We start from the raw sequence: 16969 nt of genomic DNA, 5'->3' as shown, positions 1-16969 counted from the left end.
TGCTCCCGACCTCAACCTTGAAAGCCATTGATTGCTTGGGTTCGCCAACTACTATAGATGTTTTATTAAAGGATTCTCCTCATTATTGGCTCCCTTCACCGCTCTGACCCATAAAGACGCTAATCCTGCCCTATGATCACATGAGGCAGAGACTGCCTTCCAGCTTTTAAAACAGGCTTTTATTTCTGCTCCAGTCTTACTTCAACCAGATTTCGACAGGCCTTTTCTATTGGAAGTGGATGCGTCTTCAGAGGCCGTGGTTGCAGTTCTTTCCAGGCGTTATGAGGATAATTGAGTTCATCCCTGTGGGTTTTTCTCCAACAAATTCTCGCCTGCCAAAAGAAATTATGCCATAGGTGAACAAGAACTCCTGGCAGTGAAATTGGCATTAAAAGAATGGAGATACCTGCTGGAAGGGGTTAAGTTCCCCTTCACTGTTTTCACAGATCATAGAAACCTCCTATTCCTCAAGAACCTCCAGTGTGTGAGTCCTCATCTGGCCCGATGGGCAATATTTTTTGCTCGGTTCCAGTTCACTCTGACCTTCCAGTCTGAAGCCCTTAATCAAAAGGCAGATGCACTGTCCAGATGTCTCCTCTGTGATGACAAAGCGGAGAATCAACAAAATACCCCTTTCTTGGAGTCAAGAGTATTTGCCACCCTACAAGTACAGCCTCCCACTGGGAAGTCCTTTGTGGCCCCAGAGTTAAGGAAGCAGTTCCTCACCTGGGCTCACTCCTCTCGCTTTGCAGGTCACTCAGGTACCTGGAAGTCCCTGGAATTTCTGAAGAGAGGCTATTGGTGGCCATCCATGAAAGCGGACGTGTCGGAGTTTATTTCTTCATGCTCCTTGTGTGCTCAGCATAAGTCTTCACGTCAGGCTCTGGCTGGTGAGTTGTTGTCGCTACCTATTCCATCACGTCCATGGACGCATCTCGCCATGGACTTCGTCACGGATCTGCAGAATTCTCAAGGGTTCACTACCATCTGGGTCGTAGTAGAGAGATTCTCAAAAATGGTCCATTACATACCACTAAAGAAATTACCTTCTGCTCCTGACCTAGATAATTTGTTTGTACAACATATATTCCGTCTCCATGGTCTTCCTGCTGAGATAGTCTCTGACCATGGTGTTCAGTTTACAGCAAAATTTTGGAGAGCCTTATGTTCAGTGTTGTAAGTAAAGCTAAATTTTTCTACGGCTTATCACCCACAAAGCAATGGTTCCACTGAGAGGGTTAATCAAGACCTTGAGACCTTCCTGAAGATTTTCATGATATCTTCCCAAGACAATTGGTGTGTATTGCTGCCATGGGCTGAATTTGCGCATAAAGCCTCCTACCATTCTTCCAAGAACCAAATCCCATTCCAAGTGGTCTACGGTCTTCATCCTTGGGTTCCTCAATTTCAAAGCCTGCCCGTCTTTGATGTACCAGCTGTGGAAGACACTGTAAAGAGATTTGCATCAATTTGGACTCAATTTCATGCTGACCTGGAAAAGGCATCCTCCTGTTACAAATTTCAAGCTGACAAGAAGCGTAGGATAGTACCACGTATGCAAGTTGGAGACCAAGTCTGGTTGTCCACCCGGAACCTACGGCTCAGAGTACCATCTATGAAATTTGCTCCACGCTTCTTTAGGCCCTTCTCCATTATAGAAATTATTAACCCCATGGCTTATTGCCTTCAGTAACCCCCTTACCTGAAAATTCCCAACTCCTTTCATATCTCCCTGCTTAAACCCCTAGTGTTGAATCAGTTCCACTGTGTCCTGCCTGCTTCACCCCGTGTCCAAATGGAAAGAGGCGTGGAGTTCGAGGTTTCCCAAGTCTTGGACTCTCATATCCGCAAAGGACATCTGCAGTACCTCTTGGATTGGAGGGGTTTCACCCCAGAGGAGCATTGTTGGACTGATGCCCGTGATATCCATGCTCCTGCACTCATCAAAAGGTTCCACACTGCCCATCTGGAGAAACCTGGGGGATTTAAGGGGGGGTACTGTCACGGCCAGCGTTTCTTGGCATGGTGGTCACTGAGTATTACCTGTGAGGTCATTGTGGCGAGGGGTCTCTCGCAGCGGTGCTGGTGTTTGGCGAGGGGCATTGGCTGCACGTGGTTCTGTGCGGGCACATTGTCACTGAGGCCTGGTGGTGTTTCCGTTCCATTTGGCATGGGCGCCGCCATCTTGCCTCAGGTCATGTGATTCAAGCTGTCCAATCCTGGTGGGTCATGAGCCCTTTCCAGCCAGTCACAGCACGGCACCTAGTATTTAGGAAGGTCTTCATTCATTGCCAGTGCAACGTGTTTCTCAGCTGCGGCTGAGAGTACCTGTGCCTTACCTGTCCGTCTGGAAGTGCTACTAGGCTGTTACCTTGCCTGCTCCAAACCTGCTTGACTCACCCTGCACCCTCCATTTACCTTTCCCCTGCCTGAGTACCTGAACCTGCTGTTTCCCTGCACCTTGCCTCACACTGTAACTCCCAGCTGGACTTCATTACCTCTGCCTGCACTTCGCTACAGCTCACCAAACCTGCATACTGGACTGTTCCTGCCTGTCACTATCTGGACATTCTCCCATTTGCTTCACCACAGTTATCAAGTGCACTTTAGTGCTAAACCTGGACTTTTTCTTTTGCCATTCTCATGTCTGCTAAGTCACTTATTAAAACTCCACCTTTTTATTTAAATCTGCTTCTGTGTCTGCTCCTGTCACACCCCGGGTCCACAACAAACCCAGACCCTCACACAGAGGTTATGACCCTTACACATGGTGAAATGCTTGGCATCCATAAAAACACACCATCTCAATATCTTCATACGCATTATGAACACCGTGAGAAAAGAAACATGATACCTGGTGACATACATACAGCTACACAGTTGATTAATGAGACAACTGGTTTCCAAATTTTGGTAGCACTAGATCCCACCAGAATTGCTCGGGGCACTTTAAATTTTAGATACATCCAAGATCTTGCTAAATTAATAGATAATATCACTGAGATGTAGGATGACACATTCAGGTATACCGATAGGGAGTTACAAGCTTATAAGAAAGAACTTGTGCAACATAGGCTAGTGTTAAATTATGTAATGGCTGTCACTGGCAGATACTGTGTGACTCTGGCCACCCAATTTGGTGTCAAGTGTTGCACATACATCACCAATAACACAAGTGACACCAAGGAGGTGATATACTGGAAGATGGATGAAATTCTGCAGCTGAAATGGGAATTTTGAAAGAACCATAATGCTTCACTGGTTGAAATAGAGGAAAAGGTAGAAGAGTGGTTCACTTGTTTGAATCCTGTGAAATGGTTCTCCGGTCTAGGAGAGTGGGTCCAGGAACTGGTTGCTATTGTGGGTAAACTCCTGATCCTTATACTGATCGTCATCTTAGTAATTAGCTTGTGTGTCAGATGTGTTCCTAATGTATTGAAGTGTGGAAAATGTACAAGGGTGAACAGAGCAACAGAAATGATGGTGGTGAGCAATGATATTATGGATACCAAGGTCAAGGAAGAACTGTATTACAACCCTGAATTAGAGTGTACCATCAGATGATGAAATATGAAATCGTGTGGTCATGCATAGATATATTAAGGTTATTTTTAAAACATCCTAGATAATGTATTCTCAAGTCCCCAAACTTCCTTTATAGGTTCGATGAGATCCCACATCCCACCAATGATCCCTATAGAACCGCAGATGGCGTGTAAGGGTTGTTCTACTTTCTTGATAACGCATTATTTAATAGTTCAGTGACCTACTTGTGTCACACCATGTATAACCATAAATAATCCATTATCATGCATGACTACAACAGGTTAAGATCAGAGGGCCTGATTCAGACCCAGTCGCAAGCGCTGAGCGCTCGCAACCAGGTCGATGTTTGCCCACTGGGCATGCGCACGATGGAGCCGGCTCCGTCGTGCGCATGCGCGAGACCCGGCTAGCGATGGGTGCTCTGTCGCTCTGGGTCTTGCACCAAAGGGGGCGAGCTGTCGATGGTGATTGACAGCTCGCCCCATTTGGTAGGCGTGGCCGGGGGGTGGCTTCACAAATGGAGGTGTTCCCAAGCGAATGCCTGCTGTTTGGGGGCGGCCCCACTGATATCACCAGAGATGTCAGTAAGAGAGTTTCCGGCTCTATTAGAGCCAGAAGCTCTCTGGGGCTTGCGGCCACGAGACCCTACCACAAGGGTCTCGTCGCAAGGCCGATGGTCTTGACCATCGCGACCATCAACTTGGACGCTCGCTATAGCTGTGGGTGGTCACCCACAACTATGCGAGCGGCCAGGCCACTCCAAAAAGAAAAAAAATGCCCCGATTCAGGGCGAGCGCTCTTTCAGAGCGTCCATCTCTGAGTCAGGCCCAGAGTGTGATAGCATATTGTTTCTATCAAAGGGTGGACTGTTGAAGCTGGATGGTTGGCTGAGACCTAAATTGTAAAATTAATATCTGAAGACGCCATGTTTGCATTGTCTGCATGACGCAATCTGGCGTAGTCAGTATAATATCATTGTGCATGGCGCTATTTTAGCATTGTGTACATCTGCTGTGTTACTGCACACTGTTAAAGTCTTTATATAATAAATGTGCACAAATACACATATATATATCTTTAAAGACTTCATATATTCAGTGATGACAGACAAGTCTTGAGGACATGTCTGTGACAAATAATTAAGAATACACAGATACTGTAAGTGTTTGCTCTGCATACACAGTATGCCTGTGGCGATTGAAGTATAACACAGACACTGATATGCTCAGAGGGAGTGTTCTGAATATAGATTTGGAAACAATTGTCAGACGTTTAGCTATCGTTAGCAATTGTAAGCCTTGTGTCCAATGCTGATGTGGTTAAGCAGAACTAACAATTGTATTCTAGATTGTATTTGTTAAAATTATCAGACATCTTTCCAAGGCTTGCTCCACCTGTGAATGGGAGAAACTCCATTGTCTGTCATTTTCTAGTTCAGACAGAAGTAATAACCAGTTACTGTTTAAAGCTATATATATATATATATATATATATACATACACACACACAATCGCATGTGTATCCACAATGTGTGTACACATAGTTTCCATTGTAAATAAACACACACAGTGCATGTTTTGCGCTGTACACAACCCCTGCATACAATGCACCTTTTACGCTGCATGTAGACACACAATGCATACTTACATATAACCATAAATATACATGCACTCATAAAAAGGTTCCTGCACATTATGGTTTATATTAAAGTTATGATGTAAAATGTATTTGATATTAATGGTATACAACATGATAGACATGGCATGTTTGGTACTAAACTAACACTGTTTATTTCCAGATATCCGAATCTATCAGCGAGGGAGTCACATCTTGCGTTCGATGGTTATGGAATATAGGAAATTATTGGTTAGACTGTATAAACTGTAGTGTCTCTATCTAGTTTAAATCAATTAAAGACAATGTAATTTGGAGAATTGGGACATACCCCTAGTGAACTGTCCTATGAACTACAGTGTACTACAAAGACCAAGAACCAATGGAATTATGTTTGTCTGTCTACATTGTTGTTATCATGATCTGTTAAGGTATATAGCCTGTGTCCCAGTCCCAGTCAGTAGCCATTCTCTTGGATGACCAGACCTCAGGATTGATGACTGTAACTGGGACCGGTGCTCTTGCGTATGTATCGACTGTACCTTATGTATTTAATAATTCTTTGTGCTCATAGTTTAGATCAAAGTGCGTAATACTCTTTTATTGTAATAACTTTTTGTGCTTTGGAACCACACTCAAAGTCTGGAAAGCAATTATTTCTTGCGCAACTTGCAAAGCTAAATAGTGATATTTGGGTATAAAGGTTATTAGGTATTCATAATATTATACAACCAGAAATGTGTACCAGTCAAATGGGGGAAAGAGGGGCAGGATTTTTTGCCAGAATAATGGGTTCAATGATAATGATGCATTCTGTTCCTTACGTACTCCCAGATGATGTGTATTTTATATGTGGAAGAAAAGCATACAAGTGGCTCTCTCCGAGCTCTGAAGGTTTATGTTATCTTGGAAGGGTGCTACCAGAAATCATGACTCTTACACATGATGAAATGATTGGTATCCATAAAACCACACCCCCTCCATACATACACACGCAATATGAACATCGTGACAAAAGAAATATACCTGGTGAAGAACATATAGCCACACAATTGATTTGTGAAACAACTGGCTTCCAAATTTTGGTAGCATTAGATCCCACCAGGATAACTCGGGGAACTTTAATTTTTAGATATATCCAAGACTTGGCTAAATTAATAGACAACATCACAGAGATGTATAATGACACTTCCAGGTATACTGGTAAGGAGCTACAGACTTATAAAAAGGAGTTGGTACAACATAGGCTAGTTTTAAACTACTTAACATCTATTACTGGTGGATATTGTGTGACTTTGGCCACCCAATTTGGTGTCAAGTGTTGCACGTACATTACCAATAATACTAGTGACCCCAAAGAGGTGATTGACCAGAAAATGGATGAAATCCTACAACTGAAGTGGGAGTTTCGGAAGGACCATAATACTTTGTTGTATGAGTCAGAGGTAAAGGGTAGAGAAATGGTTCTCATGGTTAAACCCTGTAAAATGGTTCACCGGTCTGGGAGAGTGGGTACAGGAAATGGTTGCTAGTATAGGTAAGCTCCTTATTCTTATACTGATTGTTATTTTAGTAATTGGTTTATGTGCCAGATGTGTTCTAGCTGTGTTGAAGTGTGGAAAAAGTACCACTAAGGTAAACAGTAAAAATGAAATCATGATGATGGTGAATAGTGGTGGTGTAGGTACTAAGGTTGATAAAGAACTGCATTACAATCCTGAAATTGAGTGTACCATCGGATAATAATATGTGAATACGCTAAGTCATGTATAATAATAATTATTGTAAGTGTTCTTTTAAACATCATAATGTAGTCTCAATTCCCCCAAACTTCCTTTATAGGTTTGATGAGGTCCCACATTCTACCAATGATCCCCTATAGATCTGCTGAGTGCGTATAAGGGTTGTTTTACCCTTTCTGAAATGCATTATTGACGGTTCAATGACCAATTTGTGTCACACCATTCAGAAGATTGAATGATTTATTATGCATCGCTATAAAGGTTAAGAATAGAATGTGATTGTTTTATATTTGCTATCAAAAGGTGGACTGTCAAAGTCAAATAATTGGATGATCGTTTGCAATTATTATCTGATGATCTAGTCATCTATAGTCTGATGGCGAGTAAATTGAAAACTACTCTGCATCGGCGCAATCCGATGCGCATAATTGCGCATCCACCACACACATATACTGATGCACATAACGCACACACATATACATATATGCATACATATAGACGCTCGTATGTGTATCCACATACGTACATATAGACGCTCATATGCGTATTCACATACATACATACATACGCACATTTGCTATTTCAATGCAGACGCACATAAGCAAACGCATATGTATAAAATGGTTCCCACACACTATAGTTGATAACCAGAGTTATTAAAGGTATTATGTAATAATTATGATTTAATATGTACTTTAACGAGATCTAAAGTATGGAATACAGTGGACATGTCATGTTTGGTATCATACTAAATCCCTGTTTATTTGCAGACATCCGTTTCTATCGGAAAGGAAATCGCATCATGAGTCCGCTAATTATGGATAGGCAGTTATTGAATAGAATGTTATTTCTTGTATGTAGTGTTGTAGCCAGTTTTAACCAGTTCTTCAGCAGAAAAGATACACAAAGGGACTGTTGGAGAGCTGAGCTATACCCCTGACACCGTATGAACTGACCAATGACCAGAAGCAAGAACCAATGAGAACCTGTCAATTTGTCCCTTTGTTAACTCTGAAACTTGTAATGTATATAGGCTGTGTCCCGATCTCAGTGTACACTCATTCTCTTTGATGATCACAGATGTCTGGATTGATGACTGTATACGGGATCAGTGCGCATGCGTATGTATCGGCTTGTACTATTTTATTGCTTTTTACTCTAAGTGCTAAATCTTTAATAGTGTTACTTTTTCTTTACATAAACAACTTTTTGTGCTTTGGAACCACACGGGAGGGTTAGGGACTCCCGGGGGGACTTAGGGTTAGGCACCTCCTGGGAGGGATAGGATTAGGCTAGGGGAAGGGTGGGTTAGGGTCAGGCACACCCAGGGGAGGTTAGGCACCCTCCCAGGAGTTAGGGTTAGGCACCCCTAAGGGAGGGTTAGGAGGGGAGAGGGTTAGGATACTTACCAGGCACAGTCGAAATCTTCATCTGCTGGATTTCCGGTATTGGTATTTCATCCGCCGAGCTTAGGTCTGGCAGTATGTCATACAGATTCCGCCGGCAGCTACATACCACCTATAATCACCAAGGATACTCAGGAGTTCACCATTGATACCCTGCAGCATCAGCCATTGACTTAACCCACAAGGTCTCTATGCTAGCACCTTATTTTGGCCATAATTTCCCTTCCTACCCCAGCCTGCTCTCCTACAGTGCACAACTATGTACGGTAATCTCTACTGTTTGTTTTCTGGTTGTTTGTTTTTGCTCTTTGGGGTGTTATAGGCTTAAGGTGCGTATCCACTTATAGCTATACAAATGAGAGCACAATTACGACACTGCAATCGTGCTCTCGTTTGTATGTCTAGTGATGTACCTAGACTGAACATTCACTCGTTCAGTCCAGGCACATCCATCATCCCCGTACATGCTGAACCTGACGCGATCATCAGGTTGACCAGCATGTACGGGCGATGATCGATATCAGAAACAACCAGCGGGCACGTGCATCACTGGTTATTTCCGACCTAAACCTGCCTGATTCATGTGCGATTTGCAAGCAATTGCATGATAAATACATCGTTATTGTGTAATCGCCTGCATATATTGCCTAGTGGATATGCCCCTTTACACCTCCAACCGGCCTTATATAATATTAATATATATTTCATCTGTTTTTCCATGATACTGAATCAATTTGTATTCAGCTTATATGATTGACTTGACCCTTTTTGCACATCAACTATTCTTATAATTATTAGAGATCAACTTTATCTAATAAATTAAAAACCTTTTGTATAGATGCCAGGCTGCAGTAACTTCTTTTATTGCATTCCTTCCTCCAGAATCACAATTACATGATACAAGGTTTAACTGTTTACACCACTGAAATAGTTTGGATAGCGATATATGAGATATCAGGAAATAGTGGTCACTTCTACTGATTCATTCAAACCATCTGGGTGGATCAAATTCAGTTAGAACATCCAGATAGCATAGATGGTGCCCCTGGGAGAGTTCAAATTAAATAGTATAAATTATTAATTGCATCTATATCAAGCCCTATATTAATTAATTATTATTGTTTAGATTTCCCTAGCGCTGTACATCCCTCCTCTTTTTATAGTAATGACACATCCCAATTATATGCAGATAGATCACTTCAAATTTTAAAATGCTGTGTGACTGGAGTGTTGCTACAGCCCTGTTTTGTATCAGCTCATAGACATGATTTTCTCCTGTGTGACAGCTGATATCTACCAAGATGTGACTTCTGTATAAAACATTTCCCACACTCAGAGCATGGAAATGGTTTCTTACCTTTGTGATCTCTGATATGTAACAAGATGATCTTTCTGTGGATAACATTTTCCCACACTCTGAGCATGGAAATGGCTTCTCTGATGTATATCTAAAGCCAATTTATATGTAAAACATTTCCCACACTCAGAGCATGTAAATGGCCGCTCATCTCTGTGACTTCTCTCATGTAGATGAAATGGTTTCTCACCTGTGTGACTTCTCTGATGTGTAACAAGAGATGATTTGTGTATAAAACATTTCCCACACTCAGGGCATGTAAATGGTTGCTCACCTGTGTGACTTCTCTGATGTTTAACAAGCTCTGATTTACGTGTAAAACATTTCCCACACTCAGGGCATGTAAATAGTTTCTCACCTGTGTGACGTCTCTGATGTGTAACAAGAGCTGATTTCTGTGTAAAATATTTCTCACACTCAGAACATGAAAATGGCCTCTCACCTGTGTGACTTCTCTGATGTGTTACAAGAGCTGATTTCTGTGTAAAACATTTCTCACACTCAGAACATGAAAATGGCTTCTCACCTGTGTGACGGCTCTGATGTGTAACCAGCTTTGATATATAAAGAAACCATTTCCCACACTCAGAACATGAAAATGGCCTCTCCTCTGTGTGACTTCTCTGATGTGTTACAAGATTTGATTTCAGCGTAAAACATTTCCCACACTCAGAACATGTAAATGGTTTATCAGGTGTATGAGCTGCACTATGTGTAACAAAAACTGAGGTATCAGGAGAACATTGGTCACAATTAGAGGGATCAGATGATATAGCTGCACTGTGAGGTACTGGATGTATATTTAGAGTAACGGGATTATCTCCTTGAGATTCCTGTGTGATGTTATCTTCTATTTGAATATCTGTAGACAAGATGAGATCTCCCTCCAAGTCATTCCTGCTTGTGCGTCCATCTGCTGGAAATACAATAACTGTATTATTATTATTCAGAGTTCTTCATAAAGCTCACACATTTCATAGCACTTTACAGAGAATATTTGGCCAATTGGCTTACAATCTATATTCATAACCATATCTACTAGTACACAAAATATGCTTAATTTGGGTCAGAAACAAATTAACCTGCCAGTATGATTTTTGCAGGAAACACATACAAACTCCACACATCATTTTGGTCGAAAATGAAACTCATGAACTTAGTGCTGTGAGTCAGCAATCCTAACCCCACTACACCACCATATTCTTATAAATGAAGAGGTTTAGCTGTTTAATTTGCAGGTACAAACGATGACCACATTATTACATTAACAAATGAACCAACAAGAAACAAGACTCTCATTGAACAGATAAAATGACACAAGCACATTATCTGCACAAGTCATAGATCCAGCCACAAGAACAATCTCAACCAGTGATGTTGGTGAACCACAATACCCATCTAGACCTCCCTCACACATAAACACGGGAAACTCGTGAGCTAATTAGCAACAACTGCGTCCACACTACACAAAGTTCTCCAGGTGGATATATATGTAGTAAAATCAGCCTCTATATGGTCCTCTGGTCATCCTCAGGGAGAGATGTCCCACCAGAGTCATGTTACTAACTTAGGGTAATGAGTCACTGTATATAACCGCTGAGAGGGAAGGAGAGCGATAGGACAGAGCAACACAGAATGATGGCGGCACAGAGCGGGGGAGGCAGCTGGATAGAGTAGGGGAATGGTGCAGGACACAGAGCGGGGGAGGCAGCAAGACTGGATGGGGAATGTCCAAAGGTTGAGCAGGGGGGGGGGGGGGGGGAGCAGGACAGGGTAGGGGAAAGGCACAGAGCAGGAGGCGGCAATAGCACAGAGCAGGGGGGGGGGAGCAGGACAGGGTAGGGGAAAGGCACAGAGCAGGAGGCGGCAGGAGAGGGGAATAGCACAGAGCGGGGGGGAGCAGGACAGGGGAGGGGATGTCCAAGGGTAAAGCGGGGAAGGCAGCAGGACAGGGGAGGGGAATGGCGCAGAGCGGTGGAGGCAAGAGGACAGGGTAGGCAATGTCCAAGGGCAGAGCGGGGGAGGCAGCAAGACACAGTAGGGGAATAGAGCAGGGCACAGAGGCAGCAGGACAGGCTAGGGGAATGGTGCAGGGCACAGAGCGTGGGAGGCAACAGTACAGGGTAGGGGAATGGCGCAGAGCGGGGGAGGTAGCAGGACACAGTTGGGGAAAGGTGCAGAGGAGGCAGCAGGAGAAGGGAATGGCACAGTGTGGGGGAGGCAGCAGGACAGGGGAATGGCGCAAAGCGGTGGAGGCAGCAGTACAGGGTATGGAAACGGCACAGAGCAGGGGAGGCAGAAAAATAGGGTAAGGGAATACAGCATGGCATAGAGGCAGTAGGGGAATGGAGCAGGGCACAGAGCGGGGGAGGAAGCAGTACAGGTTAGGGGAATGGTGCAGGGCACAGAGTGGGGGAGGCAGCAGGACAGGGTAGGGGAATGGTGCAGGACACAGATAAGTAACAGCAGAAAGAGGAAGACAGCAGGAGGGCAGAGCAGGATACAGAGACAGGTCAGCAGATAAAGTGTAACAGTACAGAGCATCTAAGCACAGAAAGTGGAGATGCAATTGTGCAATTACGGGTGTGTGGTTGTGTGTCTGTGTGTGATGGGTAGTACACAGTATATTGACAATCACATAATATTAAAAAATAGTGGGTATTGTCACATGTGGTAGTGCACAAGCCAGAATCATGGCTGTTATATGGGGTTTCATCACACTGACCAGTGATTTATTTAGTATAGCTACATCCCTTGTACTGATATAGAAGATACACCAGAGAGTGTGGGGAGGAGACTGGTCAGATCTCTGGGCTGGCAACACACAGTGACATGATGTGAGGGGAGAGCAGGAGTATAATAGGTGCTAATGGCTCCTGATGTATGAGATACACCAGAGAGTGTGGGGAGGAAACTGGTCAGATCTCTGGGATGGTAATACACAGTGACATGATGTGAGGGGGAGGGCAGGAGTATAATAGGGGCTGGTGGGTCCTGACTTACCCACTTGGCAGACACATTCAATGCCTTACTTTGTACTGAAAGAAGGTGGTGTAGGATAAGAGATTGTTGTAGTGACCGAGTGAGGAGAATTTGTGACTTTTTTCTGTAATAAGTGTTTATTACTCACCTGCGTCGATATCTGTAGGTATTTCCTCCTCCTTACACTGCTGATCACCCCTCACATACGTCTCTTCTTCTCCCTCTGTATGTTCTGCCTTCATAGAAGTCATATACGTCTCTTCTTTTTCCCCAGTATCTTCTGCCTTCATATAGGTCACATACGTCTTTACTTTTCCCTCTGTAACTTCTGCCTTATTATCAGTCACATATGTCTCTTCTTCTCCCTCTATATCTTCTGCTTTGATATCAGTCACATATGTCTTTTCTTCTTGCTCTATATCTTCTGCCTTCATATCAGTCATATACGTCTCTTCTTCTCCCTCTATATCTTCTGCCTTCATATCAGTCACATACGTCTCTTCTTCTCCCTCTTTATCTTCTGCCTTTATATCAGTCACATACGTCTCTTCTTCTCCCTCTTTATCTTCTGCCTTTATATCAGTCACATACGTCTCTTCTTCTCCCTTCATATCAGTCACATACGTCTCTTCTTCTCCCTCTGTATCTTCTGCCTCCATATCAGTCACATACGTCTCTTCTTCTCCCTCTATATCTTCTGCCTTCATATCAGTCACATTCGTCTCTTCTTCTCCCTCTATATCCTCTGCCTTTATATCACTCACATACGTATCTTCTTCTTCTATATGTTCAACCTTTATAAATGCCAGACCTTCATCCTATATAACCCACAACAAAAAATTATTTAAGAAAGTCTGATGAAATAAAACAAAAGAATATCAGAGTATAAGACAAACACAGCTTCTCTACAGATCATACAGTGACTGTGGCATATTGGTGAGACCCTAAATCCCACCTACTTGATTCTCCTGTGGGATCCTGCGATTCTCCTCTGTACAATCCTGTGAATACAGAGGATGGGGACATCTCTCTGGGGTATTTCTGCCACCAGGTCCATCTGTAGGAGACACACAGTAACTGTGTACTATAATATAAATATATATATATGATTAATAGATGATGTGTGTATATAGGGAGCCCCCATACCTGCTCTCCCCAATACAAAAAAATTGTCTCATCTTACCCAGTGATGTGAGGGGCCAATAATTCTCCATCATCACGTCCTTGTACAGATCCCTGTATTCCTCTATATATATTCCCCCTCCTGCATGGAGACATAGTGACATCCTAACACCTTATAAGAACCTGACACATACAATGGAACAGCCATCACCCAGACACATCCCCTGGTGTTACTGTATAATGTCCCATTCCCAGCAGTCACCTCTCCAGTCATCATCCAGAAACATCCCCTGGTGTTACTGTATAATGTCCCATTCCCAGCAGTCTCCTCTCCAGTTATCACCCAGACACATCCCCTGGTGTTACTGTATAATGTCCCATTCCCAGCAGTCACCTCTCCAGTCATCATCCAGAAACATCCCCTGGTGTTACTGTATAATGTCCCATTCCCAGCAGTCACCTCTCCAGCCAGCAGCTGGATGATCTTGTTGGCGAGTTCCAGGATCTTCTGGTTATTTTCTCTCTTATGTGTTAGTGAGATGGAGGCGCACACAGGGACGGCTGCTGGGTGTCTGACACTCACTGGATGTCTTCTTCACTACTGTGTAACCCTGTGTATTGGAGAAGCCATCAATAAAAGGTTGAAATTATAATTCACCTATATGGAATAGTTTTTAAGAGTTAATTGTGCATAACTGATATCACTGTGTCACTCCCGTATCCCCTCACCTCCCCAGTCATGTCCCTGTATTACTACTATAGATATTTGATGTCACTGTGACACTCCCAGATCCTCTCACCTCCCCAGTCATGTCCCTGTATTATTACTATAGATATAAGTGATGTCAGTGTATTATTACTATAGATAATGGGATTTCGGTACTTACCACAGGGGATACTGGAGACTAAGTACACTGGTGTACAGAGGCGTGGATAGTTGAGCTGGCACTTTAAATAATTCAGAAGTGTGCAGCTCCTCCCCCTCTATGCCCCACCAGCCCCTTAGTTTAGAAAAAAGGCCAAGAGGAGATGGAGAACAAGAGAAGCAAAGAGAAGCGAAAATTACACAACAAACAAAACCAAACAAACACACAGTACCAATCAAACAGACAGGCGAAAAGCGCTGAGATGGGCGTCCAGTGTTCTCTGTGGAATCAGAGAAAAGGATTTACTGGTAGGGGACACTGGAGACTTGGTTACACTGGTGATGTCCCAAACGTTTCCCCACGGGCGAGAGCACTCTGAGGAGCCTGAAGCAGCAAATGTGTCAAACTGATAAAACCACAAAGGTGTGTTCCGAGGACCAAGTAGCCACCGTGCACAATTGTATGGTGGAGGCACCCTGACGTGCCACTCATGATGTACATACAGAGCGCGTGGAATGCGCTGAAATAGACGGATGAGGTAGCCTATTGCTGCGAATATAAGCCTGTCGTATAGTCAGCTGAATCCATCTTGCCAGCATCTGTTTAGATGCCGTCCAACCCTTCCCAACAGCATCATACAGGACAAAGAGCGAATCAGTCTTACGGAAAGACGCCGCTCGAGCCACATAGACACGAAGAGCTCGAACCACATCCAGAGTCGAGGATACTCCGGAGTCCTCAACTAAAGAAGGCACCATGATAGGTTGATTTATGTGAAAAGCCAACACAACCTAAGGAAGAAAGTGGCTTGTGTCCAGAGCTCTGCCCTATCATCATGAAAAACGTAGACCAACATCTAGCCCCATCTGAAGAAAAAGCAATAACCAGGATAAATGAAAAGTCCTAGACGGATGGCCCCGACTGCCACACCATGCCACATAAGACCGCCAAATGCGGTGGTAATGCGCAACCGTAACTGGTTTTCTGGCACGAAGCACAGTGGGGATAACAGATTCGGGGATGCCTTTGAGTCTCAAGATAGCGCCCTCAACAGCCACCCCGTTCTATGCAGCTGTGATAGGTTGGGACAAAGTGGTAGGGCCACGGATCGTCTTCTTATCTGTATACTCCCCCTCCTGCATGGAGACATAGACAGTGACATCCTGGCACCTTATAGGAACCTGACACACACAATGATACAGTCATCACCCAGACACATCCCCTGGTGTTACTGTATAATGTCCCATTCCCAGCAGTCACCTCTCCAGTCATCACCCAGACACATCTCCCGATGTTACTGTATAATGTCTCTTTCCCGGCAGTCACCTCTCCAGTCACCGCCCAGACATATCCCCTGGTGTTACTGTATAATGTCCCATTCCCAGCAGTCACCTCTCCAGTCACCACCCAGACACATCCCCTGGTGTTACTGTATAATGTCCCATTCCCAGCAGTCACCTCTCCAGTCATCACCCAGACACATCCCCTGGTGTTACTGTATAATGTCCCATTCCCAGCAGTCACCTCTCCAGTCATCACCCAGACACATCCCCTGGTGTTACTGTATAATGTCCCATATTCCGGCAGTCACCTCTCCAGTCATCACCCAGACACATCCCCTGGTGTTACTGTATAACGTCCCATTCCCAGCAGTCACCTCTCCCGTCATCACACAGACACATCCACTGGTGTTACTGTATAATGTCCCATTCCCAGCAGTCACCTCTCCAGTCATCACCCAGACACATCCCCTGGTGTTACTGTATAATGTCCCATTCCCAGCAGTCACCTCTCCAGTCATCACCCAGGCACATCCCTGGTGTTACTGTATAATGTCCCATTCCCAGCAGTCACCTCTCCAGTCATCACCTAGACACATCCACTGGTGTTACTGTATAATGTCCCATTCAGGTAATATATCCCTCACTTGTATATACTATAGGTACAGAGACCCCCCAGTGCTGCTGTATGAGACCATAAGACAGGACAGAGTTTATAGCCCAGGCCTCCCCTCACTGGTATATACTATAGGTACAGAGACCCCCAGTGCTGCTGTATGAGGAGACTGTGTGACAGTACAGGGTATATAGCCCAGGCCTCCCCTCACTGGTATATACTATAGGTACAGAGACCCCCAGTGCTGCTGTATGAGGAGACTGTGTGACAGTACAGGGTATATAGCCCAGGCCTCCCCTCACTGGTATATACTATAGGTACAGAGACCCCCAGTACTGCTGTATGAGGAGACTGTGTGACAGTACAGGGTATATAGCCCAGGCCTCCCCTCACTGGTATATACTATAGGTACAGAGACCACAGTGTTGCTGTATGAGA

The 16969-nt window shown here is 44.1% G+C and overlaps 2 protein-coding genes across 2 annotated transcripts in view; one reads left to right on the top strand and one right to left on the bottom strand.

Annotated features, from left to right (window-relative positions):
- Nucleotides 1-16969, top strand: part of LOC148473814 (uncharacterized) — a 336188-nt gene that overhangs the window by 241562 nt on the left and 77657 nt on the right. The window lies entirely within an intron of this gene.
- The window catches only part of LOC148473815 (uncharacterized), a 155462-nt gene that overhangs the window by 81970 nt on the left and 56523 nt on the right, over nucleotides 1-16969 (bottom strand). The window contains exons 6-8 of the mRNA XM_088459442.1: nucleotides 13831-13893; nucleotides 13607-13704; nucleotides 12980-13465 (exon numbers count right to left, since the gene is read on the bottom strand). Coding sequence (XP_088315568.1) covers nucleotides 12980-13465; nucleotides 13607-13704; nucleotides 13831-13893 — 647 coding nt within the window. The remainder of the gene's footprint in view (nucleotides 1-12979; nucleotides 13466-13606; nucleotides 13705-13830; nucleotides 13894-16969) is intronic.

The sequence above is a fragment of the Taudactylus pleione genome, unplaced genomic scaffold (genome assembly GCF_031769625.1).
Source record: "Taudactylus pleione unplaced genomic scaffold, aTauple2 ptg000910l, whole genome shotgun sequence".
Lineage (NCBI taxonomy): Eukaryota > Metazoa > Chordata > Amphibia > Anura > Myobatrachidae > Taudactylus > Taudactylus pleione.
Note: the sequence above shows the minus strand (reverse complement) of the source record. Positions and strands in the feature narration are given on the sequence as shown.